Source organism: Brachionichthys hirsutus, chromosome 23 (genome assembly GCF_040956055.1).
Source record: "Brachionichthys hirsutus isolate HB-005 chromosome 23, CSIRO-AGI_Bhir_v1, whole genome shotgun sequence".
NCBI classification, from domain to species: domain Eukaryota; kingdom Metazoa; phylum Chordata; class Actinopteri; order Lophiiformes; family Brachionichthyidae; genus Brachionichthys; species Brachionichthys hirsutus.
The window spans coordinates 2555762-2583448 of NC_090919.1; the positions used below are offsets into that span (position 1 = coordinate 2555762).

The 27687-nt window shown below is 50.0% G+C and overlaps 3 protein-coding genes across 3 annotated transcripts in view; 2 read left to right on the forward strand and 1 right to left on the reverse strand.

Annotated features, from left to right (window-relative positions):
• Positions 1-272: 272 nt before the first annotated feature.
• On the forward strand, positions 273-1858 carry LOC137911327 (thioredoxin-like). Its single transcript, XM_068755684.1, has 5 exons — positions 273-397; positions 873-977; positions 1314-1379; positions 1490-1555; positions 1740-1858. Exons 1-5 carry the CDS (start codon positions 371-373, stop codon positions 1800-1802), a joined length of 327 nt encoding a protein of 108 aa, XP_068611785.1. The 5' UTR covers positions 273-370; the 3' UTR covers positions 1803-1858.
• Positions 1859-3226: 1368 nt separating this feature from the next.
• LOC137911301 (thioredoxin-like) lies at positions 3227-5660 on the forward strand. The gene is made up of 5 exons (XM_068755649.1): positions 3227-3371; positions 4095-4199; positions 4506-4571; positions 4748-4813; positions 4987-5660. Exons 1-5 carry the CDS (start codon positions 3348-3350, stop codon positions 5047-5049), a joined length of 324 nt encoding a protein of 107 aa, XP_068611750.1. The 5' UTR covers positions 3227-3347; the 3' UTR covers positions 5050-5660.
• An 82-nt stretch (positions 5661-5742) lies between these two features.
• svep1 (sushi, von Willebrand factor type A, EGF and pentraxin domain containing 1) overlaps positions 5743-27687 on the reverse strand; it is a 48113-nt gene continuing 26168 nt past the window's right edge. The window contains exons 7-49 of the mRNA XM_068755622.1: positions 27403-27597; positions 25415-25533; positions 25184-25313; positions 24375-24482; positions 22032-22163; positions 21767-21958; positions 21569-21690; positions 21358-21463; positions 21079-21282; positions 20751-20984; positions 20503-20664; positions 20251-20412; positions 19960-20121; positions 18919-19007; positions 18598-18694; positions 18306-18419; positions 18049-18162; positions 17734-17935; positions 17388-17545; positions 17092-17290; positions 16816-16991; positions 16548-16672; positions 16331-16460; positions 16080-16250; positions 15783-15956; positions 15580-15699; positions 15327-15503; positions 15086-15170; positions 14763-14954; positions 14520-14687; positions 13725-14397; positions 10912-13640; positions 10521-10755; positions 10227-10382; positions 9813-9876; positions 9475-9651; positions 9177-9353; positions 8928-9104; positions 8146-8316; positions 7745-7840; positions 7378-7473; positions 7046-7139; positions 5743-6040 (exon numbers count right to left, since the gene is read on the reverse strand). Of these exons, the coding sequence (XP_068611723.1) occupies positions 6010-6040; positions 7046-7139; positions 7378-7473; positions 7745-7840; positions 8146-8316; positions 8928-9104; positions 9177-9353; positions 9475-9651; positions 9813-9876; positions 10227-10382; positions 10521-10755; positions 10912-13640; positions 13725-14397; positions 14520-14687; positions 14763-14954; positions 15086-15170; positions 15327-15503; positions 15580-15699; positions 15783-15956; positions 16080-16250; positions 16331-16460; positions 16548-16672; positions 16816-16991; positions 17092-17290; positions 17388-17545; positions 17734-17935; positions 18049-18162; positions 18306-18419; positions 18598-18694; positions 18919-19007; positions 19960-20121; positions 20251-20412; positions 20503-20664; positions 20751-20984; positions 21079-21282; positions 21358-21463; positions 21569-21690; positions 21767-21958; positions 22032-22163; positions 24375-24482; positions 25184-25313; positions 25415-25533; positions 27403-27597 (9395 nt within the window). The 3' untranslated portion in view covers positions 5743-6009. The remainder of the gene's footprint in view (positions 6041-7045; positions 7140-7377; positions 7474-7744; positions 7841-8145; positions 8317-8927; positions 9105-9176; positions 9354-9474; positions 9652-9812; positions 9877-10226; positions 10383-10520; positions 10756-10911; positions 13641-13724; positions 14398-14519; positions 14688-14762; positions 14955-15085; positions 15171-15326; positions 15504-15579; positions 15700-15782; positions 15957-16079; positions 16251-16330; positions 16461-16547; positions 16673-16815; positions 16992-17091; positions 17291-17387; positions 17546-17733; positions 17936-18048; positions 18163-18305; positions 18420-18597; positions 18695-18918; positions 19008-19959; positions 20122-20250; positions 20413-20502; positions 20665-20750; positions 20985-21078; positions 21283-21357; positions 21464-21568; positions 21691-21766; positions 21959-22031; positions 22164-24374; positions 24483-25183; positions 25314-25414; positions 25534-27402; positions 27598-27687) is intronic.

Here is a 27687-nt window from a genome sequence, read left to right on the forward strand (position 1 = left end):
AATTGAAAAGTCAAACTGCTCCAATTTCAACGAAAATATTACATGACGTAACACCTTCAAAATAAAGGTCCCTCTTAGGGATGGCGTAATGTAAAAATATTTAGTAAAAACAAAAAACGAGAAATAGATTAAGATTAACATTACCGTTAAAGATTACGTTGGGATTTGTGTGCCCAGGTCAAATAATTAAGTAGTTTACCGCTTCTGTCATTTGACAACGACTGATGGACTTTTAGTTTTTAAGGAAAGTAGGACTTCCGCCGTCGCGTGGAAGGGGAAGACTCCGCCTTTACGGTATAAATTCTCCCCGTGTCTTCCGGTACGTAACTTATTGTCGGAGCTTTTCCTTCGGTGCACTCACTCATCAGCTATGGGGATCATCAAAGTGGGAAATATGGTAAGTCGTATGTTATTTTAATTACTCGCGTCGTCGCAAGAAGTCGTTGTTACATAAAGTTAAATAAAGTTACGCAGGCGCGCGCCCGTTTCCGGGTCGCCTCGCCTGTCCCATTCGTTGTTTTTCACGGTGGGTTGATGCCGGAAGTAGAAGCGGAGTCTTAGTTACTTTAGAATACACCAAAGTGAGTTCTTCCGTCGATTTTAGCGTCTCAATAAAACATGAATTACGAATTTGGGTAAATAGTAGAGTTTAAAAAACACGTATGTTGGATATTTTAGAACTGTTCTCTAATATAATCATCCCCTGGGTGTCCCACGGAGGTTGGGGTGTGGACTTGCTGCTGAACGCTCCAAATCGAAACTCGCATCACCTCCGTGGGCGATATAGCAGTCAAGCTAAACCGGTTTGGGTTGGTTGCGTCAGAGCAAAAACAAAACAAACAAGACAAGACGAGCTGTTTTTTCTCCTGCAGGAAGATTTCGATGCGGAGATGGGAAAAGCCGGAGGCAAGCTGGTCGTGGTGGACTTCACGGCCGCGTGGTGCGGTCCTTGCAAAATGATAGCCCCCATATTTGAAGTGAGGAACAGAATCTTTCAAATCTTTTTTTGACCCTTTCATTGTGTCAAAACACATATGAATCCTTTTACCCGGTATTTTTAGACGCTGTGCTTGCTGTCTTTGTACATGTACATGTGTGTGTCATTCTAAAACAGTATTACTTCTCTCTTGGCTGTTGGTGGGGACCTTTTTCTGGGGGATATGGGATGTGTGAGGGCAGCAGCTGCATCATGTTGGGTAGAAGAACCAACTGAACGGGAAAATAAGACATTTTTATAGCATTGTTAACATAATGGTACAAAGTTTAGTATTTTTAATGTAAGGAGTATCTCTTTGTGATCTGTTCTCTTTCAGGCGCAGTCAAAATTGCCTGAAAATGCCAACGTGATTTTCCTAAAGGTGGATGTGGATGAGGCTACGGTAAGTGTGTGTGTGTTTGTTTGCTTGTATTTTGCTGCTTAGTTGAGGCCACTTAAAGTAGCCGTTAGCCTGAAGCTCCCTCACTGTCGTGTTTTTCTCACTCTTTTCAGGACGTGAGCTCACACTGCGATGTTTCGTCTATGCCCACGTTCCAGTTCTACAAGAACGGACACAAGGTAAGCGTCAGTTTTCTCATTATTCCATCAGAAGTCCTGCTGCATGAATTCTCTGTAACGTTTTTGTGAATGGAAACCCAGAGCCTCCTCTGAGTTTGAAGGCTGCTTTATGTGTTTGTTGTGCACATAACGATAAAGCATTGATTGATTGGTTGAATCGAACTCTGTCTGCTCTGTCTTTCAGATTGAGGAGTTTTCCGGTGCGAACAAGGAGAAGTTGTTGGATTTTATAAAACAACTGAAGTAACAACCACAGAGTCCACTGCTGTCCTGTGATGCTACCTGAATAAATCATTGTGTTCATTTAGTGTCTTCCAAACATTCATTCATTCATTCTACTCTCGTCCTGCTGATGTACTCGTTTTAGCAGACTCAGGTTTGATGAAAACAAAGACGACTACTAGCGACTATTAAACTTCTGTAATACACATAATACATATATTGGTCAGGCGACGGTGAAGGTGGTTGAGCGGGTCGTCCTATGATCGAGAGGTTGGCGGTTCGATTCCTGGCTCCGGCGCATGTCTACACTGTCGTGTCCTTAGGCAAGACACTTCACCCACATTGCCTGTGTGAACGTAGTGAGCGAGTGAACGTTATCTACCACCCAGCTGTCTTCAGATGAAGTCCTAATCGGACTCCATTTTTATCGTGTTTCCATTACAACATGTTTCTTATAAAAACATCGGTGAGGATATCGGATTGTGCCCTCGCTCACTACAACTGGAGCATTAGTACGGTGGCCGTAATACGGCCACCGTATATTTCACTCGCAAATTTAGACAATTATCATATTTCCAGCGTCATTATGAATAGACAAAGCGAATCTACAAAAGATAGAGAGAGATACGATGTGAACATTTCCGTCATGAATGGCGTAGATCATACGTGCTCCCAAATTTAAACTGACATTGACCTGCTGTCCTGCACAACTTAACTCCTCTGTTCCCCTTAAAACGGCGTCACAGCAGCTTTCTGTAAATCGTATTACTTATTTGTACACGTAAGAATTCTACTAGAATCTGCGCATCAGTCCGTGTACAATATGTAACTTACAGAGACCCTTTAAGTCATTCAAATAAGTTATTAAACGGAAAAAAAATGTTCTTTCTTTAGGTCAAACAATCCCAAAGGGTTAATGACGAGCCGCTGCGTACCTGGATCGCCTGCTGGTGACGTAATCTCCGCTCACTGCACCTGCACGGCTGGGCTGGGCTGGGCTGATTGGCCTCGATTCACCTCTTGCTGTTCTCATTAAGGGTGCAAAATAAAGAGTTTTACAACATGCATGGACAATTATATATCTTTTACACCGAGCTTTCCAGTTTCAGATGTTCAATTGAAAGGAACAGAAACACAAACATTTGACAGGCGACGTAATTGTGTACAACAATAACAACAACAGCAGTTAAACGGCATGTTTTTTACAAAAACATCGGTGAGGATATCGGATTGTGCCCTCGCTCACTACAACTGGAACATTTGTGTGGAGCGGCAGAGACGTAAAGGACCAGTGAAGAGACGGTTTCCTCGATATAAACCTCCGCCTGCTGATGGCCGAGGATAAATCAAATGATGTTCTGTAATCTCAAAGGGGCCCGGCCTCTGATGCGGCGGAGCAGAGGAAGAATGAATGAAAGGACTTTTATTTTTTAAGGACAGCCGGAGGACTTCCGCCTTCGAGTGAAAGGGCAAGAAGACCCCCCCCGCTATAAACCCTCCCCGTGCCTTCCAGCACGAACACAACTTATAGCCGGAGCTTGTTCTCTGCTGCACCCGCTCATCCGCCATCATGGTCAGGGAAGTGAAGAACCTGGTAAGTCTTGTGTTATCTATTTTAATTGATCGTGTCGTTTACCGTTACAGGAAGCCGCTGTTGTAATAGTGAACGCACGCACGCACGCACGCAGGCGCGCGCGCCCGGTCTCCCGGTCGCTCCGTTATGATGGCGGAGGTAGAAGCGGAGTCGGGAGTTAGCAGTGGCGTGACTCAGCATCGGTGTGAACGGTAGACGTTCTCTACCGGCGGACACGCTTGTTTTTTTTATTATTATTATTATTATTATTCGGTTTGTGCTACGTCACCAAAGAGTAGTTCTCCGTGGGAAATATAACAGTCAGGAAAAACGGGCGGAAAAGCATTTAAATATTTAGTAAAAACAAGTTTCCAGCACGATTAAATATATATATAAAGATCAAGAAGTACAGTACATCCAAATCTTTCTGATGACGTCAGTAATGTGCATTTATGTACATGCTTTCGAATTAAGTCGTAGGAGTAGACGGGGCTGGGGAGTAGTCTGTAGATGTAAAGCAGCACGGCACAACTTTGTGGATCCATTGAGTTAGATATTGATTGGATGGAGCTGAATCATTTTGCTGAGCAGTTCACAAAGACAAAAACTCAGAAGTCCATGTCGGGATCTTGTGGCCTCTGCGATATGGTTTCCTAATCCATAACTAATGAGTCACTAGAAATAACAGCGTTTCCTGGCTCGTGGATCCGCACAAACGAAGACGAGCTGTTTCTTCTCCTGCAGGGAGAGTTCAAGGCGCTGCTGAAAGACGCCGGAGACAAGCTGGTCGTGGTGGACTTCACGGCCTCGTGGTGCGGTCCTTGCAAAGTCATCGGCCCCATATTTGAAGTGAGTAGCGGAATCTTTACAATTTCATTTTACCCAGTATTTTTTAGACGCTGTACTCGCTGTGTTTGTACGTGTACGTGTCATTCTGAAACAGAAGAGACAGTGCGTATTACTTGCCTCCTAGCTGTTGGTGGGAACCTTTTTCTGGGGGATATGGGATGTGTGAGGGCGGCAGCTGCATCATGTTGGGTAGAAGAACCAATTGAACGGGAAAATAAGACATTTTTATAGCATTGTTAACATAATGGTACAAAGTTTAGTATTTTTAATGTAAGGAGTATTTCTCTGTGATCTGTTCTCTTTCAGGCGCAGTCAAAATTGCCTGAAAATGCCAACGTGATTTTCCTAAAGGTGGATGTGGATGAGGCTGACGTAAGTGTGTGTGTGTGTGCGTGTGCGCTGCTTAGTCAAAGACTTTCATACAAATCAGATACTGTCGGTCAGAAATAGTCGTGTCTGAAAGGTTTAAGGATTTCATTGTGGAGGCCGCTTAAAGTAGCCGTTAGCCTGAAGCTCCCTCACTGTCGTGTTCTTCTCACTCTTTTCAGGACGTGAGTACCGAATACAAAATCTCGTGTATGCCCACGTTCCAGTTCTACAAGAACGGAGAGAAGGTAAGCGTCGGTTTTCTAATTATTCCATCAGAAGTCCTGCTGCATGAATTCTCTGTAACGTTTTTGTGAATGGAAACCCAGAGCCTCCTCTGAGTTTGATGGCTGCTTTGTGTTTGTTGTATAAAGCATTAATCGATTGGTTTTAATCGAACTCTGTCTGCTCTGTCTTTCAGATTAAGGAGTTTTCCGGTGCGAACAAGGAGAACTTGTTGGATTTTATAAAAGAACTGAAGTAACAACCACAGAGTCCACTGCTGTCCTGTGATGCTACCTGAATAAATCATTGTGTTCATTTAGTGTCTTCCAAACATTCATTCATTCATTCTACTCTCGTCCTGCTGATGTACTCGTTTTAGCAGACTCAGATTTGATAAAAACAAAGATATGACGACTCGGGATGTCCCGATCAGGTTTTTTTTTTTTTTTTGCGTCCGAGTCATTTTATTTTGAACCGATCCGATACTTCTATAATAAAAATAAAGACGAGTGAAGAAATGGATCCAGCATGTCCCTTATTTTATTTTTAGTTTCATCTTATTTCAACATTTACCGGTAACTCTTAAAAAGAGAACTCCTGTGGCGTAGCTTGAACGTTCAAGTATTAAATAAAATACTTTTTTTCACTTTGGAATTGGACTGGTCGTTCAACAGGAATTATTAAAACACGAATATTTAAAACAAAAATGAAGAGCACCTCAATCGCAAAGTTTTTGTCATCCGCTTCAGAACACTCCCCGCACCGCAGACAAATCTCTAATATCGGTAGCGAACGTTCGAGTCCGATTTCCGATCACGTGATCGAAGCTCTTGATTGTTGTGGATTTAATAAAGGATGTGAAAACGCTAACTTTGTTTTCTCCTAATTCATGCGTAAAATAAATAAATGACACGCAGATGTCTGCTTTAAGAGCAAAGAATGAAAAGATGGTATTTTATGCTTTAATAAAAACGTGAGAATACTTTACACATATACATTAGACAATCACATCAATAGTTGTTGTTTTTTTACACATCGTACAAGTATATAGCAGCATATGTTTTAATACTATCGAGTCTTTTATATGAAAAAATACAGCTTTATTTTACAAAACTCCTCTGGCTTTGCCTTTTGCAAGAGATGAGAATGAATGGTTTACAATTGTCACGTAACTATACAAGAGTTCCCTTCATGAGACGATTCATGGGGGGGGGGGGATCTAGAAGTGGTAGTATCCTGATTTCCTTTTCCTGCAAAGGAAGGAAGGAGAAATGGTGTTAAATAATCAGGTATGGAAGACGGCTAAAATCAAAATATATATTTCCAATTCATTCTGACATTTACCGTATTGGCCCGAATATAACACGGTGTTTTTTGCATTGAAATTAGGCTGAAAAAGTCGGGTCGTGTTATATTCGGGGTCAAGACATTATACCCATTCTGAACTAATGGTGAACTGAACTCCCCAGGCCAAAGCGAAAGCCTATCATTATTTTATTGCGATGTTTTTCCTTATTCATATGTGGTGAGATGTGTCTGTGTGGATGTGTGTGTGTGTGTGTGGGTGCGCGCGTCCAGCTGGGGCGTGTCCCGCCAGAGCAAGCGAGTGTGTGCGAGAGATAAAGAGAGAGAGCGCGCAGAGCAGCAACAGAGAGAACTCTGAGACAGAGATATGCGAGCGATCGGAGGAAACTGAGTTTTGTTTAACAGTGCAAGTAAAATAAAGCAGCTTCATTGATTCAGCATGTCTGGCCGGCGTCCATCTTGTGTTGCTGCGCTTCAGCCTTCGTCCCCAGCGTGAAGTCTGGAAGTTAACCCCGGAGGCGCTGGAGAACAACGATCCCCCCCGGTTAGACTTCACTTTGATGGTTCATGCAGTTATTGCAATTTTGTTGTTTTATCAGTAGATTGGTTTATTTACATTTTAAAAACCAGAAGCCATTCATTTACAAATGTGATTGCGCTTTAGTTCACATATTTAAATGTTCAGACATTAAGATGTGAGACAGTTTTTGCATGATTTGAATGTGCCAAAATAACATGCTTTTTCTCTCGAATTTATTGTTATAATCATTTGTTTCAGATGTACTGTAATTATTTTCTGTATAAAAATTGAAATTGGTGTTCAAAAAGTATTTTCTCAAACTTGAGTCTTGAAAAAGAGGGGGTCGTATTATATCCGGGGTCGTGTTATATTCGGGCCAATACGGTAATACTATTATTTTTCAATTATAATAACTGAAGGAGAGTTTCACCTGGAGCAGTCGTGTCCGCTCCACCCCGGGCTGCAGTAGCATCGGTTCGGCCTGATGCACCTTCCTCCGTTCAGACAAGGCGATGAACACACAGCTGCGGAGACGACACACACACACACACACGCGCGCGCGCACACACACGCACACACATCCAATCAGGTTCACTACAACTGGAAAATCTATTGAAGCAGCCAATCGAGGAGGAGCGCTGCTTCATCTTCATCCGTTTGTTTTGCTATGTTAAATGTTTTTCAGCACGAGACGCAATAAAACGTTATTGATTATCCTACGGCTGTTGTACGTGACATTGAAAGCGTGACACGTGAACTCACCGCTGTGACAGCGCGTGCCCGTCCACCCTGCGGGACAATCGCATTGGTAGGGCGCCACGCAACGGCCTCCATTAAGGCACGGCAGGATGCAGATAGCTGAGAGAGAAGAGGAGCAAACAGGAAGTCGGTGAAAGTCGTTCATCATTGTTCTTTTAAAGGCCTTTCGAGCTATTTCAGTGTTTCTGATCTTGCGTTTGAATTCTTGGATTATTTCTGTGGCTGAATTCTGTCGGGCTGGGGAGAACGAACGATCGCTCCATTATTTCTGTGCATTCCTTGTTTCCATTGTCTTTTCGGAGCTGCGGGTCGGATTCCCGGCCGCTACCGAGTCGTATTTACGGTATCTGATTGTCGCGCAGATACTCACGCTCCTCACACAGACGGCCCATCCAGCCCTCGGGACAGGAGCAGGCGTTCGGCCGCTGACACACGCCTCCGTTCTGGCACTGCAACCAGCATACCGCTAAGGGAGGGGGGGGGGGGGGCAAAACAAACACACACTTTTATGCAAGTCACTGAGCATGCCGACAAACAGGAAGAGGTTTCGTTCAAACAATGAAGCGCTTCAGCGCAGGAGAACGGAGAGTGATTCATGCTGCAGATTAAATTCCTCAGAATAAGAATGTTATTTCCCCCCCCCCCCCCCCTGCCACGGCATCACGTGCAAAAGGGAGAGTCAGGTGAAGCAGGAAGTGTTCCGTGAAAAGGGCGGACAGTTCCTGCCGGTAAACGCAGGGGGGAGGGGGGGGGGTGTGTTCTCTCTCTGACCTCTGCAAGCGGGAGGCGGCGTCCAGGTGCCGTCCTCCAGACACCTGCTCCTCCCGACGCCCTCCATGGCGTAGCCGCCAAAGCACGAGTACGCCGCCACGTCGCCGAACTGGAACACCGCCCCCCGCACCACCCCGTTGGCCACATGGAGTGGGGGGCCACAGGACACCCCTGCACAACAGCCCAGACGGGGACGACCCACGAGTTAAATGGCCTCAAATTCTTTTGGTTAAAAGATAAAATGGATGCCGTTTTCAAATCGGTCTGATCAGAGGAAAGACGCTTGTATCGCTTTAAGAAATCAGAATGCGTCCCGTGGAGGAAGACGTCAGTGTCCTGCGACTGAAGCAGCCTTTGAAGACAGTGAATTCCATGCTCAGACAATAACCATCAAAGGACCCCCCCCCCCCCCCCGCCCGGCGGTGCACGTGCAAATGCTAACAAAGAGCCGTAGCAACGCAAGCATCATCGGGCATATTGAGCACAGACGATAGATGAGAGGATTACTGAACAAAGGTTGCCATAGAAGCCGAATAATTAGTCCAGCAAACAGGATGTTAGCGCGGCGTTTGATGCGCTTGTGTTTAGAAATAAAAGCTCAGTGAGAGACAAACGACAAAGCAGAGACCACAGCGTGGATTTCAAGAGAACAGCTGTGCAAAAATAAAATAAAATAGAGGCGACAAAGTGAGCATGCAGCATCCGAAGGCCTGGATCCGGACGTCGGATCCAGGACCGACCCCTGAGGCTGAATGATTAGCGCTCCAATGATTTGACCTTACTTTCACACACGGAGCTGACGAGGCTCCAGGTCTGGTCCGGCCTGCAGGTGATGGTGCCGCTGCCTTTGACCTGCTGACCTCTGGGGCAGGTGACACGGACCGACTGTGCAACGTGAAACTCCTGCCGGGAGCCGCCGTCAGCGTCTCTCCAGCCCGGAGGCGGCGGGCAAGACTTGGCTGTAAGGAAAGGAAATGCGTTTGAGGCGGATACTCGTGTGGAACCGACGTTTGGTTTGTAGAGTCTCTCACGTTGGCAGGTAGGAAACGTGGAGCTCCACACGCTCCCCCCGATGCACACCACCAGAGGATCGCCCGCCATGTAGTAGCCCTCGTCACACTGGAACTCCACAGCGCGCCCTGTGCTCAGGTGGTGCTCCTGCACTTTGCCGTGCGGCGTCCGCTTCGGGCTGCTGCAGCCCTTGGGTTCTGACGAGAATATGAGAAATGAGAAGTGAAATGAGTCAAAAGAAGGGGGGGGGGGGGGGACGACGACACACGGAATGACAACAGCGGATGGTGGATGTTGCAACCACAGCCGCCTGCGTACTTTCACATGTCGGCGCCGGCGGGGCCCATGTGCCGTTGGCGAGACAGGTGATGGTCTTTGCGCCGATAAGCTGCAGGCTGGCGTTACACACGTAAGTGGCGTTGTGGGGGGGGTGAGCCTCTCCTGCTGTCCGGACCTCTGCGTTCTGTACTACAGGAGGAGGCCCGCAGGACTGTGCTGCCAAGGTAACAGAAAGGCGTGAAGAAACGGTCAAAGCATAAATCACTTTTGGCCACACCCTCCTTCTGCCTCACAATGCATTCTTTTTTTTCTTTCATTACTATTTTAGGATGAAATATTTTCCTCGGAATCATCTTGGTATTTTTCCGCAGACCTACCGACACACGCCGGCTGGGCGCCGCTCCACGTTCTGTCCCCCTGGCAGGTCTGGATCGAGTCTCCCTGAGACAAGAAGAGCAAAGCTGAACGCTAAAAGATACACGAGCTGCACGCAGATTGATCGGCAGGAAATACGAGGAATTTAGACAACAGAGAGTAGATATTCTCACTCGGAGTGGACGTTACAGTTTTTTCTTAATTGCCTAACAGATGTTAAAGTGCACAGTTTTCAGTGTAATAAGAGACGAGCAATAACATTTTGATGGCTGAGGAGAAATCACGTGACGCTCTGTTATCTCATTGTTGTCTAATAGATCCGTGTGGTCGGAGCAGAGGAGGAAGAGGCGGGCCTTTTGCTGCATTAAAGCAATCTTTGATGATTTTTTTTTCATCTCTTGGGAGTTGAGAAGTACCTCCATGCTGAAGCCCGGCAGGCATGAGTACATGACGAAGTCGCCGTAATTGTAGCCGTCCCCCTCGGTGACGCCGTGAAGAAGAGGAGGAGGCTTTTCACAAACCACCAGCTCGCAGGAAACCAGGGAGAGGCTCGGCGCCCAGCCGCCGCCCAGCTAAGCACAAAACGGAAAGGAGGCGTTTAATTATTCATCCGAGCTTTCGATTCAATTCAAGGAGACAAAGAGAGCGAAAAGGAAAGACACTTCTGGGTTTTTTTTAAGAACCTTCACCTTGACCTGCATCGCTCTCACCTGACACTCAGCTGAGGCCGGCCCCTTCAGGTAGAGGCCAGGGGGGCAGGACAGGGTGACGGCTTCTCCGACGGGGGGAAGCTCCTTCCCCGTGATTATAACTCGCGGGAGGGAGAAGCTGGTGGGCAGACGGCAGGGGGTGGGTCGGCACCGAACGCTGTGTTTGGACCAGGTGCCGTCGCTGTGGCAGGAGACAGAGGCCGCCTGCGTGGTGAGCTGGTAGCCATCCTCGCACCTGGAAAGGTAGAAAGTGAAACCTAAAAGTATGAACTGTGTTTGCCACTGGTAGTTTTTTTACAGTACAAAAGGGGTTTCCACCCATAAATTAACGGCGGCTGTAAAATAGTGGGACTTAAAAACGGTGAAAATATACTGAAAATACGACATTTACCTGTAAGTGATTTGACTTGGGAAGGTGAAGGCGTCGCCCAGCACCTGGGCGTGGGCGACGGTTGGAGGTTTCCCACAGCTTACGGGCTCACACCGGATCCGTGGCTCCCCCCACCTGCCTTCTCTTCCACAGGAGAGGTGTGGAAACCCCCTCGGCTGGTAGCCGGGCCGACACCTGTATATGACTGTGTCTAAGAAGGTGGCACTGCCGCCCTGCTGGACAGCGTTGGGAACTGTTGGCGGGGCGGCACTGCACCTCCCCCGGCCACACATGGGCACCCCGGGGCTCCACACCCCTCCCTTCTCACACAGCGCCTGGGAGGGACCCACTAGCTTGTAGCCATTGTTGCACCGAAAGTGCACTTGGCCTCCGCAGGCGCGGTCGCGCCCGAGCACCGCCCCGAATTTGACCACGGGGAGGGTGCACGCGCAGGGTCGGCACTGCGGCACGGCGCCGGCCCAGGTGCCCCGAGCGGAGCAGCGCAGCACGGGATCCCCGAACACCTCGTAGCCGTCAAAGCAAACGTACTCCACCACGTCGTCGTAGTCGAAACCGGAGCCGTTCAGGAAGCCGTGGCTGATGTCCTCGGGCGGATCGCAGCTGATGATGTCACAACGAGGCGCGCGTTTGTCCCAGAGTCCGTTCGATTGGCAGACGCGCGTGTGGTCCCCGTTAAGCGCGTACCCCTCGTCGCATTCATACCCGACCTTGCTGTCGAAGCCGAACTCTGACCCCAGCAGGCGGCCGTTGGGTATCGGCGAGGGCTTTCTGCAGCGGGCGAGCACGCAAGTCGGAGACTCGTGGCTCCAGGTACCGTCAGCCTGGCAAACACTGATGGACTTCCCTTGTAACAGGAAACCAGGCCGGCAGCTCAGTTCTATCTCCTTATTATAGCTGTACTCCGATCCTTTAAAAGTAATTTCGCCGGGAACTACAGGCGGGCCGCAAAACACCGGCTCGCACCGAGGTTTCTGCGCATTCCATTTCCCGTTTGCCTGGCAGACAAGAGTGTCGCTCCCGTTCCGTGCGTAACCGGGGCTACACTCGTAACGCAGGACCTCGGGATACACATAAGCGCCTCCTTTAGCTACGCCGTTAGCGAGAGCCCCCGGGTCGCCGCAGGACACCGGCCGACAAGCTGGGGCAACGTTAGTCCACGGCTGGCCGGACGCACACCGGCTCGCCGGCTCGCCGTCCAGCTCGTAGCCTTCCTCGCAACTGTAGGTGACCGTGCTGCCAAGCAAGGTGCGGGTCGCATTCACCCAGCCGTGTTCCGGACTGGGCGGCGTTTCGCACTCTGCTTGGACGCAGGACGGCGCCGTCCCGTTCCACCCACCGTCCTCCTGACACGCCAACCTGGTGGGGCTGGTGAGGTCGTAACCTTTGTGGCAACGGTACTCGATCAACGTCCCACGGAGGAAGCTCAAGTCCACCGGCGAGGCGAGCGTCCCGGCGTCTTTTGAAACGGCGTCAGAGCGACCGCCCGGTTCCGTCACCCTTACATACACCCCAAAGTCAACATGAGGAGGCAAGCCGCAGTCCGAAAGCACGCAGGCGGGGACGGAACTGGACCAGCCGAACTCCTCGCAGGTCAGATGGTCCTGGCCGACGAGCTGGAAGCCAGGAAAGCAACTGTAAAATATGGTCACGCCAAAACTATGATCCAGGCCCTCGACAAATCCGTTTTCGATAGGTTGAGGCGGGCTGCAGGACATCTGCGCACAAACGGGGGGCTTGATGTCCCACTCCCCGCTGGCCAGGCACGTCTGAGTGTCCGATCCCTGGAGGCGAAATCCGCGACGACAAGAGTAGGCGACGGCGTGACCAAACTGGAGTTTGGTATAAACGACTTTTCCGTTGCTAATCTGTTTTGGGATTGAGCATTCAACCGGACGGCAAGAGGGCACGCCCCCAATCCAGAGTCCCTTCTCTCCACAGAGGACAGTCGAGTTGCCGACTAAATGATGTCCGGTCTTGCAGCTGTAAAGGGCTTTACTGAGGTACATCAAACCCTGAACGTCCACGATGCCGTCAGAAATCTCTACGGGCTGAGGGCATTCCACCGGGACGCACTCTGGGTGGGGGCCGTCCCACTGTCCGCTGGCCAGGCAGGACACGGCGTCTTCTCGTTTTAAAGTGAAGCCATCCATGCACGTGTACCTCACGACGGAGCCGAAAGGGAACGGGGTCGAGGACGAGGACGGCCATCCAAATGACACCTCGGGCAGGGGCCCGCAAAACACCCGCTTGCACACTGGAAAGGTGTCGTTCCATTCCCGGGATGGGGTGCAGCGGAGGGTACGAGCGCCTTCCAGGACGTAGCCAGCCTCGCAAGATAATTCCACTGTCCCGGATTCGGAGTCCGTGCCCTCCAGGACCAGGCGGTTCTCCTCCAGCGGCGGCTCCGGACACTGCACCGGCGAGCAGCGCGGACCCCGGCTATTATCCCACCTTCCGTACTTCAGGCAAGTCCAGGTGGAATCGCCGGCCAGCTCGTAGCCCTCGTCGCAGACGTAGCGCACCTTCCGGCCCACCTGGAAATCGGATCCCACGTAACGTCCGTGGACGACGTCGGGAGGAGGGTCGCAGGTCAGGAGGACGCAGGTGGGGGGGTCGGTGTTGGACCACTGCCTGTTGGCTTGGCAAACCCGCTCCGGCCGTCCGGCCAGCCTGTAGCCCGCGTTGCAGGCGTACGTGACTTTGTTGTTGAAGGTGACTCGAACTCGACCCTGCGGGACAATAAAGAGGGATCTTTGATCGAGTCCCTTAAAACACTTAAAGAAAAATTAACCAGTGCAGCGGCCGAAGCTCACCTGAATGTATCCGTTCTTGAGTAACGGAGGCTGCGAGCAGGGCACGGGCACGCAGGACGGTAGAACTCCTCCCCACTCGCCGTCGGCCTTGCAGGTCCTCCTCTTCTCCCCTCGGATGAAGAACCCTTTATCGCAGCTGTACGCCACCACAGCGCCAAAACTATAGTTTGACCCGCTCGCGTAGCCGCGGTCAATGCCCTCAGGCCTGGCGCACCTCACCGGCACGCAGCCGACGCCCAACGGAGACGGCTCCCACTCTCCGCCCGGCAGGCATCTCAGTGTGGCGGTGGCGTTGAGCATGAAACCCTCCTCGCATTTGTAGCTCACCTCAGCGTTGCTGGCGTATTTGGGCTTGTCGACCGACTCTAAAATGGCACGGGGCAGTTCCGGTGGACGTAGGCAGAAGCTCGCTGTGCAGCGGGGGGCGTCCGCGCCGTCAGGGGGCGCCCAAACGCCCCGGGCGTTACACACCATCCTAGAATTGTTGCTAGCAGTGTAGCCGTCGGTGCAGTAGTAGTTAGCGGTGTCTCCGAACAGCTGGTGGCTCTCGTAGGGTTCGGCGTGGTCGATGGCAGGAGGCGGGCCACAGGAGCGGGGGACGCACTGGGCTGAGCTGTCACTCCATTCGCCACTTGGCAGACATTCTCGCGCCTCTGGGCCAATCAGGGTGTAGCTGCAGAAGAGACGCAATAGATGGGGAACATATGGCGATTTCATATTACACAGTGTCGAAGGCAAAAATCACAAAGTTGGAGCTTGTTGTCACTTTGTTTTTAATAACCGAGTAGACTTTACCCTTCTTTGCAGACATAGTGCACCTTGTTTCCCAGTTCACGGTTCTGTCCCAGAGTCACCGCGTCTCTCAGGGCGGGAGGCTCGTCGCACAGGACGCTCACGCAGCGGGGGACGGGCCGGCTCCACTCCCCGGACGCACGACAGACCACTTCCATGGAGCCCTGCGACCTTCACGCCAACCAACACACAATTCAGTTTGCCCGCTTTCAAATATGACGTTTAATGACGGCCCTTTATCCGTACCTGTATCCGTAATCACAGGCGTACGTGACGGTAGACTGGTACGTGTTTGCGTTGAGGATGTAGTCGCCGTTCCTGACAGACGGAGGCGCCCCACAGGTCACCGGGTGACAAACCGGCGGCGTCCCGCTCCACGTCAGACTCGCGAGACACTGGAACTCGTAGGGGACCTGAGGCAGGAAGCCCATCATGCAGCTGAGACGAACGAAAACAGAGCGAGGTCACACGGGGGGGCATCGACAAAGACCCAGTTAGCTCGTTGTTCTCGTCTCCTTCTGTTGTCTTTACATATTTTTTTTTGGGGGGGGACATAATGCAAATGATACCTGAAAGTCACCTTGCTTCCATAGGTGAAGTTGTTCCCGGTCATGATGGCGTTCTCCGGAACAGGTGGCGTCGGGCAGGAGAGGGCTAGAGGGTCGGATGTTGCATTTGTGTGTGTAAATTAATGCGCTATTGTAGCCGTACTCCTGCTTATTAAAAGTACGAGTCTGCGTTTGCGTGAAATGGCTGCGGGATTTATTTCTGCCGCGCGGCCGCTGCAGTACGACGGCGTCGACGCCTCACCTCTGCAGTAGGGGACCGGAGCGTCCCAGCTTCCCGTCTCCGTGCACCGCAGGCGAGGCCAGCCGACGAGCTCGTAGCCGGCCTGGCAGCCGAAAACGACCTCGCCGCCCATCAGAAAATCGCTTCCGTCTCTGTGACCGAAGTGTGGCGTACCGGGGTTCTTGCATTTCACTGGTTCTGATGGAACCAACAAACAAGCGGGTTCATACACGGGCTGACAAAAAAAAGAGATGAAGTGCATTTTCTGTATTACCTGTGCAGTTTTTGCCATCTCCGCTGTATGGGTGGGTGCAGGTGCAGGTGTAGGAGCCCTCTGTGTTCTGGCAGCTCGCATGCGCATCGCAGTCCGACCCCAGAGCACACTCGTCCACATCTAAACACACACAAATAACACACAATGAACCTTCCCAAACATCCTGTGTGTGTCAGCGATGCATTAACGGTGTAGTGAATTACCCAGACAGGCCGGTGGATTCCCCCCCCACTTTCCACCGTTAGCGCAGTGCACTTTGGTGTCTCCCAGCAGGTAAAAGCCGGCGTTACAGTGATAGACCACAGAGCTGCCGGCGTGGAAGTCCGATCCCTCACGCAGACCGTTCTCCAAAGGACGAGGAGGCCCACAGGACACTCCTGGAACACACAAACAGCGGAGAGGGGAGTATTATTGAGGTGTCCACACATTTCTGTTGTTACTTACATCTAACAAGGCCTCAGAAACGAAGCAAATCAATGAGATGTGTGTGTCTGCCTTACGTTCACAGCTGGGCAGAGGGTGGCTCCACTCGCCTCTGTTTTGGCACTGAAGCACCGGCTCCCCCAGCAGGTAGAAACCGGGATCACAGGACAGGTGCACCTGCGCCCCAGGGTTGGTCTCCACAGCGGAGACGTGCAGGTGGGGCCTCGCGTTCTCCAGCTTGGGGCAATCTGGACACCAGCGTAGGTTTTCAGTTTTGGAGACAAACAGACACACAAAATGACAACCCCCCCCCCAACACTATTCTTACCAGCGCAGAAAACGCTGTCAAGGTTGACTTTGACCCGGCCCACCACGCCGTCGAGGAAGTCTGGCCAGGCGAGGACGTTCCCTCTGTGGGTCACACGGGAGGACGGGCAGCTGCTAGCCAGGACCTTGATCTGCGCGAGGAGGCGGAGATCGGGTTGACCCAACGCGAGAAAACACTCAGACGAACATCAAGCAGTCAAACGGTCGCTTCGTTCGACCTGCTGCGTCGAGAGCACACGATCCCAGATGTTCAGCTGGCTGATGGAGCCGACAAAGGATTCCACGGGGTTGAAGCCCTCGCCCCGCTGATCCTGGTCCTGACCCAGAACCAGAGCGCCGCCACCTACAGGACAACGCGTCATACGTTAGCTCGCTGGGAGATGCGTTCTTCTTCTTTACCGGGCTACATAAAAAAAACACCCTAAAACCTTTATATTATAGATTAGCGTGTAAATAGCGACGTCCAGGTCGAGGATAGCACTACACCTGGGATAGTGGTGCCGACCGACAAGCCTTTGCCTCCGTCAGAGGGCTTCCCATTGATGTAGATCCTCCAGTCCCCGTCCCAGCTCCTCCAGGACACGCCGATGTGGTACCACAGACCCGTGTTCACCGCGGGGCAGTCGGTGATGCGCTCCTTCCCGTTCACGTACAAAACCCACCTGTAGGGGGGGGGGGGGAACAAAGGGAAAACACTCAAGATGGGTTTTGGAGGCGGAAGAAAAGACAAACGATTGAACTCGACTCCGAGAAGCGACCGACCCATTGTAGTCTATGAGAAGAAAAGCGTTATCACTGCCCTCCACGGCGTAGGAGACGGGCGTGCCGTAGTTGGTGGTGTCCGATGACTTCATCCAAAAGGTGCAGGTGATCTCCGTGAGCGCCGGCATCACGCCGTCCATCATGACGTAGCCGTGTATGCCAGACACCTCGAAGTCCAGGTTGAAGGCGGAGGACATCTCTGATAGGACAGAGAATGTACATGAATAAAGGGAGTAAAGGACATTTCCTCCCGGCGTTTCCCATAGTGACGTGTCCTGTCATGTCGCCGATAGTACCTGTCTCACACCTGGTTCCGTTGAACCCAGGAAGGCAGCGGCATGTGAAGGACCCCAGTCCGTCCAGGCAGCTGGCTCCATTCACACAGGGGTTGGGGTCGCACTCGTCCACGTCCACTTCACACACATGTCCACGGTATCCTTCCACACACTGACACCTGAGAGAAGGTACGATGCATCACCGTGCAAATTACAGGCACACAAATATAACTCTCCAGGTTGATATTATTAGTCTTCCAATCAAAGATACCATCAAAATCCTTTCTTAGAAATAACACAATATTATTACACGTTAAGGGCGTGGCTACGTGATCTACAAATCAAACATCAGGATCTTCCTCCGCACCTGAAGCCGTTAATGGCGTCCAGGCAAGTGGCTCCGTTCAGACAAGGAGCGCCGTAACACTCGTCGACGTCGATCTCGCAGCTATCCCCGGAGAATCCGGCGGCACAGTTACAAGCGTAGCCGCCCAGCAGGTCCTCGCACATGCCCCCGTTCAGACAGGGGTCGGAGAGGCACTCGTTCATCTCCAGTTCACAGCGAGACCCTGCAGAAATGGAGGGGGGGGGGATGCATTTTTGGAATCTCAGACAAATAAATGGTGTGATTATGTATATTCTGCATGTCACAACCATATCACGTCATTTCCTGTTGTCTGACCTGTGTAGCCGTCGGCACAACTGCAGGTGAACTTGTTGACCTCGTCCACACACACGCCTTCATTCAGACAAGGGGAGGAGGCGCATTCATTCACCTCTGCCTCGCACAGAAACCCTATAATGGACAACCACAAAAAAATGTCTGATTGATTTCAAATATTGTGGGTTAAGTTACATAATGCTAAAAAAAAATTATTTTAGGATTATCTTAGCAATCTTTGAGATTCATCGTTCATTATCAGAGTTATTATTCCTTACCTAAAAATCCAGGCTTGCATTGACACTGGAAGTCTCCCATTCCGTCTTTACAAAGGCCTCCATTCTGGCACGGAGCGGAATCACACTCGTCTACGTCGACCTCACACTTGGCACCTGAGAGAGACGCATTAGAGGCTTTGTCAGACACAACAGCTGTTACAAATGTCAAAAAGAGATCTACGTCAGACGATCCGCTAACCGTCGTCTCGTTTGTGATGACGAGTCAATAGTTGCGTGGTTAATACACGTATGCTAAATATGTCGGCAACGCATCCTGTGACTGGAGGATTACCTGTGAACCCGGGCATGCAGGTGCAGACATATCCCGCCCCTACTTCCTCACACGTGCCCTTATTCTGACAGGGATGCAGGAAGCACTCGTGGAAAACCTGCAGGAGGAGCCAAACGGCGACGCTCGATTTAATTTCCAGGTAATAAAAATTAAAATAATCACACGCCAGGTTTTATTCCTGGGAGCCATTTATTTGAGATATTCCTAAATATTTATCTTAATTCCGTTCATTTGTCCCCCCCCCCCCGCCCCCCCCCCCCTATATATTGGATACTGGAGCACAATATGGATGACAGAACAACGAAATAATGTCAAGCCAACCTGGCTGCTTGCTTGGTAGTCCTCATTGACCTCCACCTCGGGAGCCGCAGTCACGCTCTCCTCTTTGGGAAGAAAGCTGGAGCCAAAGCCTAACAATGACACCCAGAGAAAATGGCAGCAACATGAGCACAGCAGAGACGGAAAGACGCCGTCAGGGTCTTCCCCCCCTCACCACTACACTTGCAGATGTTTGTGATCTGTTCGAACGAAAGTCTGCATTCTGATTGAACACTGGCAGCGTGCGCCCTAACCACTGTTCCCACTCTTCAGGCATGGAGTGTCATCCCCTTTCCATTCTGCAGCAGAGGAATACTATTCGTATTACTGTGTTTCCATTTCCACCCCCAGTGCTGAGCAGTAATTCCTTTTTCCAATAGGATTGAGCTGTCATGAGACAGATTAGAAAACCGCACGACTGAAGCGATGGCGGCAAATGTTGACACTGTAGGAAAGCCGTCACACAAAGTGCCTGACACAGAACAGTTTGCTCTCTTTGCGTGGCGTGTAAGTCATTTTTTTTTTTGCAAGCCAATTCAAAACAGAAACTATTAAAAATAATCTGCATTTGTTTGCATGAAGCAGAGTTAATCTGAACTGGAGGCAAGTGTGGAACAAAGCAAGAGAGTGGGATTGTAGTAATAATAATAATCAACCTTATTCCCCCTCGGAAATGTGCGGTTGGATTTTAAAAAGGCTGCATTTATTCATGCCAGCAAGTATTTCATATTTTTGTAAATAGTTTATTTATTCTCAAATGTAAAAGAAATTCTAAATTTTTTCTAAATTTTCAAATGTATTGCAATAAAAAGTTTCGAATGAAGCGTATCAATTATTAAAGAAAGGTTTAATTTTGTTAACAAGTATTAGAAAGGCCACAGTCAGTTTCTCTGAGGACATACAAGCTCCATGAAAGGACAAATTACCTTCAAGTAAATGACATTTTGTAGGATCAGCTATTCTGATATTCTATTTAATTATCACGTCAAAGAAGAAATATCCTCTTTATTCTAGATGATCTAGATCTAATCCCGGGACACTTACTGGAGCAGTGCTGTATGGTGGTCGCCCCGATGACAGTGGTGGTTCCATAGAAAGGGCAAGAGAGGCAGAAGGAGCGTCCATGTTCCGGCTGGTAGTAGTCTCTAGGACAGGGGTAACAGGGAACCAGACCGGTGCGGGAGAAATGTCCCGCCGAACACGGGACTGCAGGAGAGTTGGCAAGAATGGTGAGAGAGAGAAATTTATTTGAATTTTCTCTTTGCTCCGCATTTCCAAAAGTGATTAAGGACAGTGATGGGATTATAGAACCCCTACACTGTTAAACTGCATCACCTCCACATTCTGTAATGTCCACCGCTCCTCTGGTGACAGTCGAGGTGTCGTCAGGACAAACGAGACATTCCCGGGCGCCATAGCCGTGCTGGAAATGACCCAGAGGGCAAGACTCGCAGATCTCCAGCCCGTTCAGAGAGTGGCCGCCGGGCTTGCACTGGCCTGCGAGCACAGGTCAATCAACCACGCCGTGAGAAACGCCGAGACGCGGACGGGACACGGCGAGAGGTCTTGCTGCGCGATGCATCTTACCTTTGCACTCGGCAACGCTGCGGGAGTGCAGGTAGGCTGTGGAGGTTTCCTCGGGACAGGACTTGCACTCCAGCTGGCCCTCCCGGTCCTGGTAGGAGCCGAGCCAGCAGCTGGCACATTCGTTGTGTTCCAGAGAGAAGAACGTTCCCACCGGACACTGGACTGCAACCGCACACAAACAGCACCAGGGATTTATTTACAAGACATTTAATGGATTATTACGATTGGTGGACCCCCCCCCGACTCACCGCACATCCTGCCTTTGAGGATTGACCCCGGCCTGCAGGAGAGGAAGGCCTTCCTGCTCTCCAGAGATTTGGGGTCGGCGACAATCATCTCTGAGGACACGTGGAAACTGGACAGCGGCTGCCTGGCCAGCGTTCGCTTCAGACGATTGGTCAGCTGCTCCAGCGTCCGCAGAAGCCTTCTCTGATTGGCCACTTCGATGGAGTCATTCCTCGATAGGGGCAGAGGGATGCTTGCTGGGAGAATGGATAAAGTTTAGACGACCGATGGTGCTGAATATGAATCTTAAAGTAATCAAACAACACAAAGGTGAATAATTGTATACGGCACCTGTGATGTTGAAAAAGATCTGGATTTTTTGATCTCTGGTGGGTCCTCTGAGTTTTCGGTGCCTCTTGCTGCGTTGGTGGGGCTGCACGCCGCTATCCTGCTTCTGTCCCGGGAGCTGCCTGGTGCCCGTGGCAAAGCCTGACTCAAAGTAGGCGTAGTCCTGGGCGCCCTGAGCGCCCCAGCTGTTGCTCCAACCCCCTGGTGCTGATGAATAAAAGATAGCTAAAGCATTCTATAATGAACTTTAATATGTATTAAAATGGGCGTCATTTATCATACCAATAGAAAAGCCGTTGTCATAGTCGTAGTTGTATTCGAGACAGTGTCCCTGTGACATCACCTCGAGTTTGCAGGTGACGTCATCGTTGCTGCAAATGTTGGGCAGCTGTGGAGAAAGGAGAGAACAAGCAAAATGTTTAATTTACAGTTGATTCACAACAAAAATAGTGTGTCCGCACACGCGCGCGTGTGTGCGTTCAGGGCCGCTCACCATGCCTTCCAGTTTGGAGTTGAACTGCCCAGAAAATGACTTGACCAGGTCGGCGTCATCACAGCGGGAAGCTTTGAAGAGCATCTCAAAGGGCTTGAAGCCGTTGTTCGCAACGCGGTTCACTGGGGAAACACAAAACGGGTTTTTACAAAGCGGTTCTTTGTACCGCCGTGACAAAAAAAACAAAACAGCGCTTACCGGAGCAGTCGGGTCTGTCTGGAGAATAGGGAGGCTGCCACACGCCATCGTAGGCGCAGAAATAGCTGTGCACCGCATCCTGAGTGAAGCTGTAGCCGTCTCTACAATGAAGGGAGCAGTTGACGCCCTCCTCTTCCTCAAAGCAGATGAACTCTCCATTTGCTGGGACGTACGGCTGATCGCAAGTCAATCCTAGATGCACGCATAATACTCAGCTAATTAATGGTTACTTATAAATGGTAAGGTTTGTTTATCCGCTCGTTACCCTGCACAGTGATGGTGAGGTTGCAGGTGCGGCTGTTTCCCGCCGCATCAGCAGCTGTGTACTGGACCAAAGTCTCTCCTACTGGGAATAGAGAGCCGAGGCGATGGCTGCTGGTCACCTTGAGACGACCCCCTGAAGCACACGATGCAAAAAGATCCTAGAGTGATGACACTTGGATAAAACATTGAAATCTGCAGGTTAGAACAACTGTTTTCAAAGTTTTGAACTTTTTCTTGAGCGAAATTGAATTTCCTTCTGGGATCAGAGTAAAATATTATTTTTTCATTTGCCCTGCAGGGGGCAGTCTTGGCCTTGTTCCCTTATTCCAGGACAAAATGAGTCACTCACTAAACCGCAGAGGTGATGTTGAACAATGATATGTTGACGTGGGAATGGTGTCTGGGTATCACATGGTAGAAAAAAAAATCTCTTGGAATTGGAGAGGGAAAATTGTTATAGCCTGGTTTGGCTTAAAAAAAAACTAAGGTGAAGAGACGAATGGAGAGGATGAATGGAGGCGGCGGCGGCGATGAGGAGTGAGTGCTTGCACGTGTGTAAGCAGGGAAAGCATCTGTACTGATGAAGAGTGAGAGACGAGATTAAAAACACAAAAGCACAAAGGTGGGAAAAGTGAGTGACGTTTCTCTGCACCCGCCTCCTCCTCAGAACGTCATTCTGACAGAGCTGACACACGTCTGGCCCGCTGGAGCCTGGCGTCTCCTATTATATATAGCTTGCGTGTGTGTGTGTGTGTGTGCGTTTCTATGTGTGTCTAACGAGACGCAGCTATATATAGAGCTGGCATCAGGGTGTGGGCCTGGAAAAACAAAACACTGACGTTGAAGCAGCGCTGGGTTGACGTCGTGTGGCCTGAAGCAGCCGCAGCAGTCTGTTATTACAGCGTGTGTGTGTGCGTGCGTGTGTGTGTGTGTGTGTACAAGTGTGTTTGATGGAGGACACACCTTTGGAGACAGGTGGGGGAACCACCAAGCTGAGCCTCAGCAGCGGGACATTACGGTCTAGCCCTGCTGAGATGCCTGTATGCGTGTGTGTGCGTGTATGCGTGTGTGTGTGTGTGTGTATGTGTGTGTGTGTGCAGCCAGAGCCAGAGGATTACATGGGCCTGGCTGTGGGCTAGAAGTCTGGTTTGTTGTCTGTCACCACCGCTGTCTGGAGAAAATCAGCCAACTCGATGATACTTAGACTATTTGGCAGGTCGGCCTCGATGCACTCCTTATGGCGGAACCGGACTGAGTGGCTGAGCTTCAGCGCGGTGAGCTTAGCAGGGGGGGGGGGGGGGCCTCAGCTAAGTGGGAACACTCAGAAGCTGCAGGTTAAATTCCCTCAAAGACAATGAGGGCCAGAAGCAATCGATTAGAGGCAGCGGTAGAGAAGAAGACTGACATAATGCTCACAGATCAACGCTTTAACCTGACTCAGCGGCCAACTTTAAAAGACGAGCTACTCTAATGTCTCCCAGCATGCAATTCATCTGCTTCAGCCAGCTTCGTTTTGGTGTAAAAACATGCTTGTGTAAATGTTAATCGGCCGAGTAGTCCAACAAGCCCGCTGCAGAGAAGTATAATGTCAGGAAGCCATTTAGGGGGCAATTAAATGTGGGCTGGGGCTGAATCAAGATATTAGAGGTCTAGATTTACAGGCAACTGCGGGACAATTTTTATTATTTCCTGATTTGCTGCTTTTCAGTCTTTAATCCCACAACGTTTAAAGGACATCTGTAGTCAGCAGTGACTCTAAAGGACGATGTTTTACTCGCTGGTGAATTGAACAAATAATCACAAGCGTATAATTCTCCCTCCGTGTTGAGTTTAAACCTTTGAGTCGCAGCCCACATCTCTCGTGTCTTCAGCAATTCAAATAGAGTCAAATGAAAGTTTCATGAATTTACATCCAAATATCCTCCGATTACGATTTGAGACATTTCATACGGTACGAGCCGAGTCCTGTGTGTGCGATCGCACAATCGCGCAAATGACGGTGTGAAAGACGGATGGCAATGAATGCCAAAAAAAGATTTTAAATGGTAAAAACAGCTGCTTCTGTCTGCTTCAGAACGTCTGCTCAAATATTAATGACATCCAGCAGACGCCAACAGCTTCATCTGCGCGAGTCTTATTCTGTCCCTATCGCTCTCTGATGCACAAACATCCTTTCAACACCAATATTCACACGCGCACACACATAAAGCAATGTCCTGATGCCTTTTTTCCAGTCGGAAAAGGTCCTGTTTAACCATCACCGGCGCATGCAGGAAGAGGGTGGAGCCCTGTGGAACAGAGGAGCAAAAGAATAAACCCGTCTGACAGCGGCAGCCAGACATACCTGAGTTGTCGGAAAACTGCGGCACCTCCCAAATGACCGCCGTCTCTGCGTCTGTGGCCCGGACTGTGGGCGGGGACCTACACCTGTCAATCACCGGGGGCTCCGTATCTAGGGAGGCAGGTAACCCTGTTAGCTGCGGGATTGGTCACTCACGACTGGGTGGGTTAAACCAAACAATACACATTTTGCCTGCAGCCTCAGCTTCAGACTCGATGCCGCACAGAGTGTCAGAGGGCACAAGCTCAACACATGTCTCTAATAAAAAAGAACCCACAACGTTCCACCGCCGTAATAACATATGGAAATGTTCACAGCTACCATGCTTGAGGTTTTTCCCCCCTGACTGCTGTGATTAGCGAGTGGCTGACACGGGACACTCCTGTTTTTCTCTCTGAAATTACACTATTTGGCACCTGCTGGGCGGGAGGTATTAAGTCAATGCTTAAATCGTAACCAGCACTATATTATCTTTAGAATTTTACATGACTTTGATCCCTTATATTTCTATATAATTTATCATTCATCATTTTGCACCCACGTAACCGTCTGTGTGCGAAACGTGCTTTTAGAAATACAGCGGCCTTAAATGTGAATTTGTTGCCACTTGAAATCATGAAATCACATCAGTGAACTGAAGCGATGCCTAATAAATACAACCACTAGGGGGTGCCCAAGATTCATTCATTCATTTACTCGTTTTCCGTAATCCTTCAACCTGTGTGGGGGTCATGGGGGTCAGAACCCATCTGATTTAGTGTGGCAGACTTTGTGTTTTCTTGGTGAACCTGGAGGGAGCGATTCAGTCTCACCGACGACGGTGACGCTGAAGGAGCAGTTGGCCTGGTTCCCCGAGCGGTCTGTGGCGATATAGGTGATGGTTTGGGTTCCAACGGGCAACGGCTGGGGAGGTGTGTAGACGGGCTTCACTTGCACCGCCACCTGGAGGAGGAAGACAATGAGAATGTGAAGAACGGACACAAAAAAAATGGAAATTCTCAGATAACATATTTTGCGGATGCTCTTTTTAACGTCTACGCGACCTCATCTTTAGAGTTGTCGGTGGCAGTCGGGACGTTCCAGAGGACGCTGGCGGTGCCTCGCCGCTCGTCCGTCCCCATGGTGATGTCGTCGGGGCAGTGGATCCGGGGCGGTTCAGCATCTGGACAAACGTGTGCGTGTTAAAAATACACCAACGTACACAATGTTTTATCTGAAATCAGCTAATTTGCTTGCATTACAGATGTTCAGTCATATCGTGCGTGGAGTGACCTCAGCCTGCTGCTTGTTATCGCTGTGATGTCATCAGAATGAGAGTTCAATTTAAAAAAAAAACACTGATTCTGATGCGGAGAAACGAGTTGAAAGCAACCAAATGAAAACAAACCCGTAGCCAAATCTTGATCTGATGCATTTGCTGGTTCAACAGCTCAAAGATGTGAGGAACGAGGACGCCTTTTCCCAGAGTCATGTACAAACAGTGAAAGTCTGGCTGCAGGAAGGAGAATGTCACGTTCAGTAGAATTGCGGTGGGTACGTCAGTGAGCAATGCAGAGCGCTAGTTGATGGGACACCCTCCACATGGCCGGTGGCCACTCGTCATCCGCCATGACCCTTGGGTGAAACGGCGTCGACGATTCTCTCCGTCTGCACACGGCAGGTTGCAGCAACGTGGAAGCCAACGGACTGGAAATGAAAACCGAACCCCTCCGAGAGTCGACTCGCTCATTAATGGGCGGTGATTACGCTTGATGTTTGTGTTGTGTAAGCGGGCTGTTCCCCCATCTGGACCCGATGACCCATCCAGCCAGGCATCCGTCTCGGGTTAAAACGCTAACACACGTTATTCATCTTCATGAGGAGGATTATTTCCTCAAGGCAGAGGGCTCACACAAGGAACTTCCAAGCCTGTCTTCACTTTCTAATTCTTGACTATGAAATCATGATTTCTTTTGCCTCGCTGTCTTCTCAGCCTGTTTTCTCCATCCTTTTTTTTTTTTTTGCCTGAGGGGACTAGAACCATTCGCCTCCTCTCGTCCGACCCGTTATTAAACACCTACAGATGACTCATCCTCCCTGCCCGCCCCACCTCTCCATTCGCTTTCGTCTTTATGGCACCTCTTCCTCCCCTTAATGAGATGAGGAACGGCAGGCATCGGAGCGGAGGCCGGGCGGAGCCGCTCCGCACCACCTGTTTCCCTGGCGAGGCGTCTGGCAGGCTGCGGACTATTATAATGACCACCCGGCCCAGTCGGCGTGGAGGCGAGACACACGAGAGCACGGACATGGTATGGTTCGAGTTAGTGACCCGAGACCTGCTTCAAATGGGCTTGCACCATTCTCACCATTCACAAAGCAGAGAATTATGTCGAGAGGGGGGGGGGGGGATAGAGAATGGAAAAAAAGCTCTCCCTCCAAGTTTCCTGCTGCTTTCTTCCCTTTTCTCCACATATTCAGATTATTTTGTTGTTGTTTTTAAATGTTTCACATAAGTCTACTAGTTTCAACGAACATTCAGCCCCGGTAAAATTAACACAACTAACAAACGATATGAAACCTGTCTGGCGTGTTTTAGAGTTATGCTTGTCCGTGCTGATAGATGCAAGAGGCCAACTACTTCAGCTTTGGTTGGCACACATCAAAAAAAATCAAGACATGTTGTCACTTTTTGAGGTCAACAAGATATGAAATTGATTACTGGGCTTAAGAATTGTAGGAAAGTGTATTTTTTTGAACGTTGGAGGGAGCCAGGCTGTTTCCTCTGTCTCTCTGTTAAACTCATTGACTCCCAGCGCTGGTTCCAGATATGGGATTGATATAAATCTAATCTAAGAGAAGGATAATGACAGTTCCAGAATGTTTAGCAATTTAAAAAATAAAAAATAATCCCTGGCAAAAATAACCGGAGAAAAGAAACCTAATCTCTTCCTGTCCACGTTGAAGACCTGAAGCCGATTCCCCAGCCAATCAGCCGACTCTGATCTGCAGGGACAGAAGGGGAAGAGTTTCGTCTTCGAGGACTCGCGGCTACCTGTGCAGCTGGCTTTATGCACATTCGCCGTCCAGTTCCCAGAGCCCAGACACACCGCCTTCCTGTTTCCATGAAGTGTGTAGCGCTGGCGACAGGTGAGCAGACAGACGGAGCCCGGCGACAACGGCCTCTTCCCACAGGCAGGGGGCGACAGCAGGATGTCCTTCAGGTTGACGATCGGCGGGCAGCGCACCTCTGGGAGCAGAGCGGGAGAGGACATGAGATGAAACTGATATCTGGTTTAGTTTATTTTGTTACACAATAAATCTCCGCCTGACCGTAGAC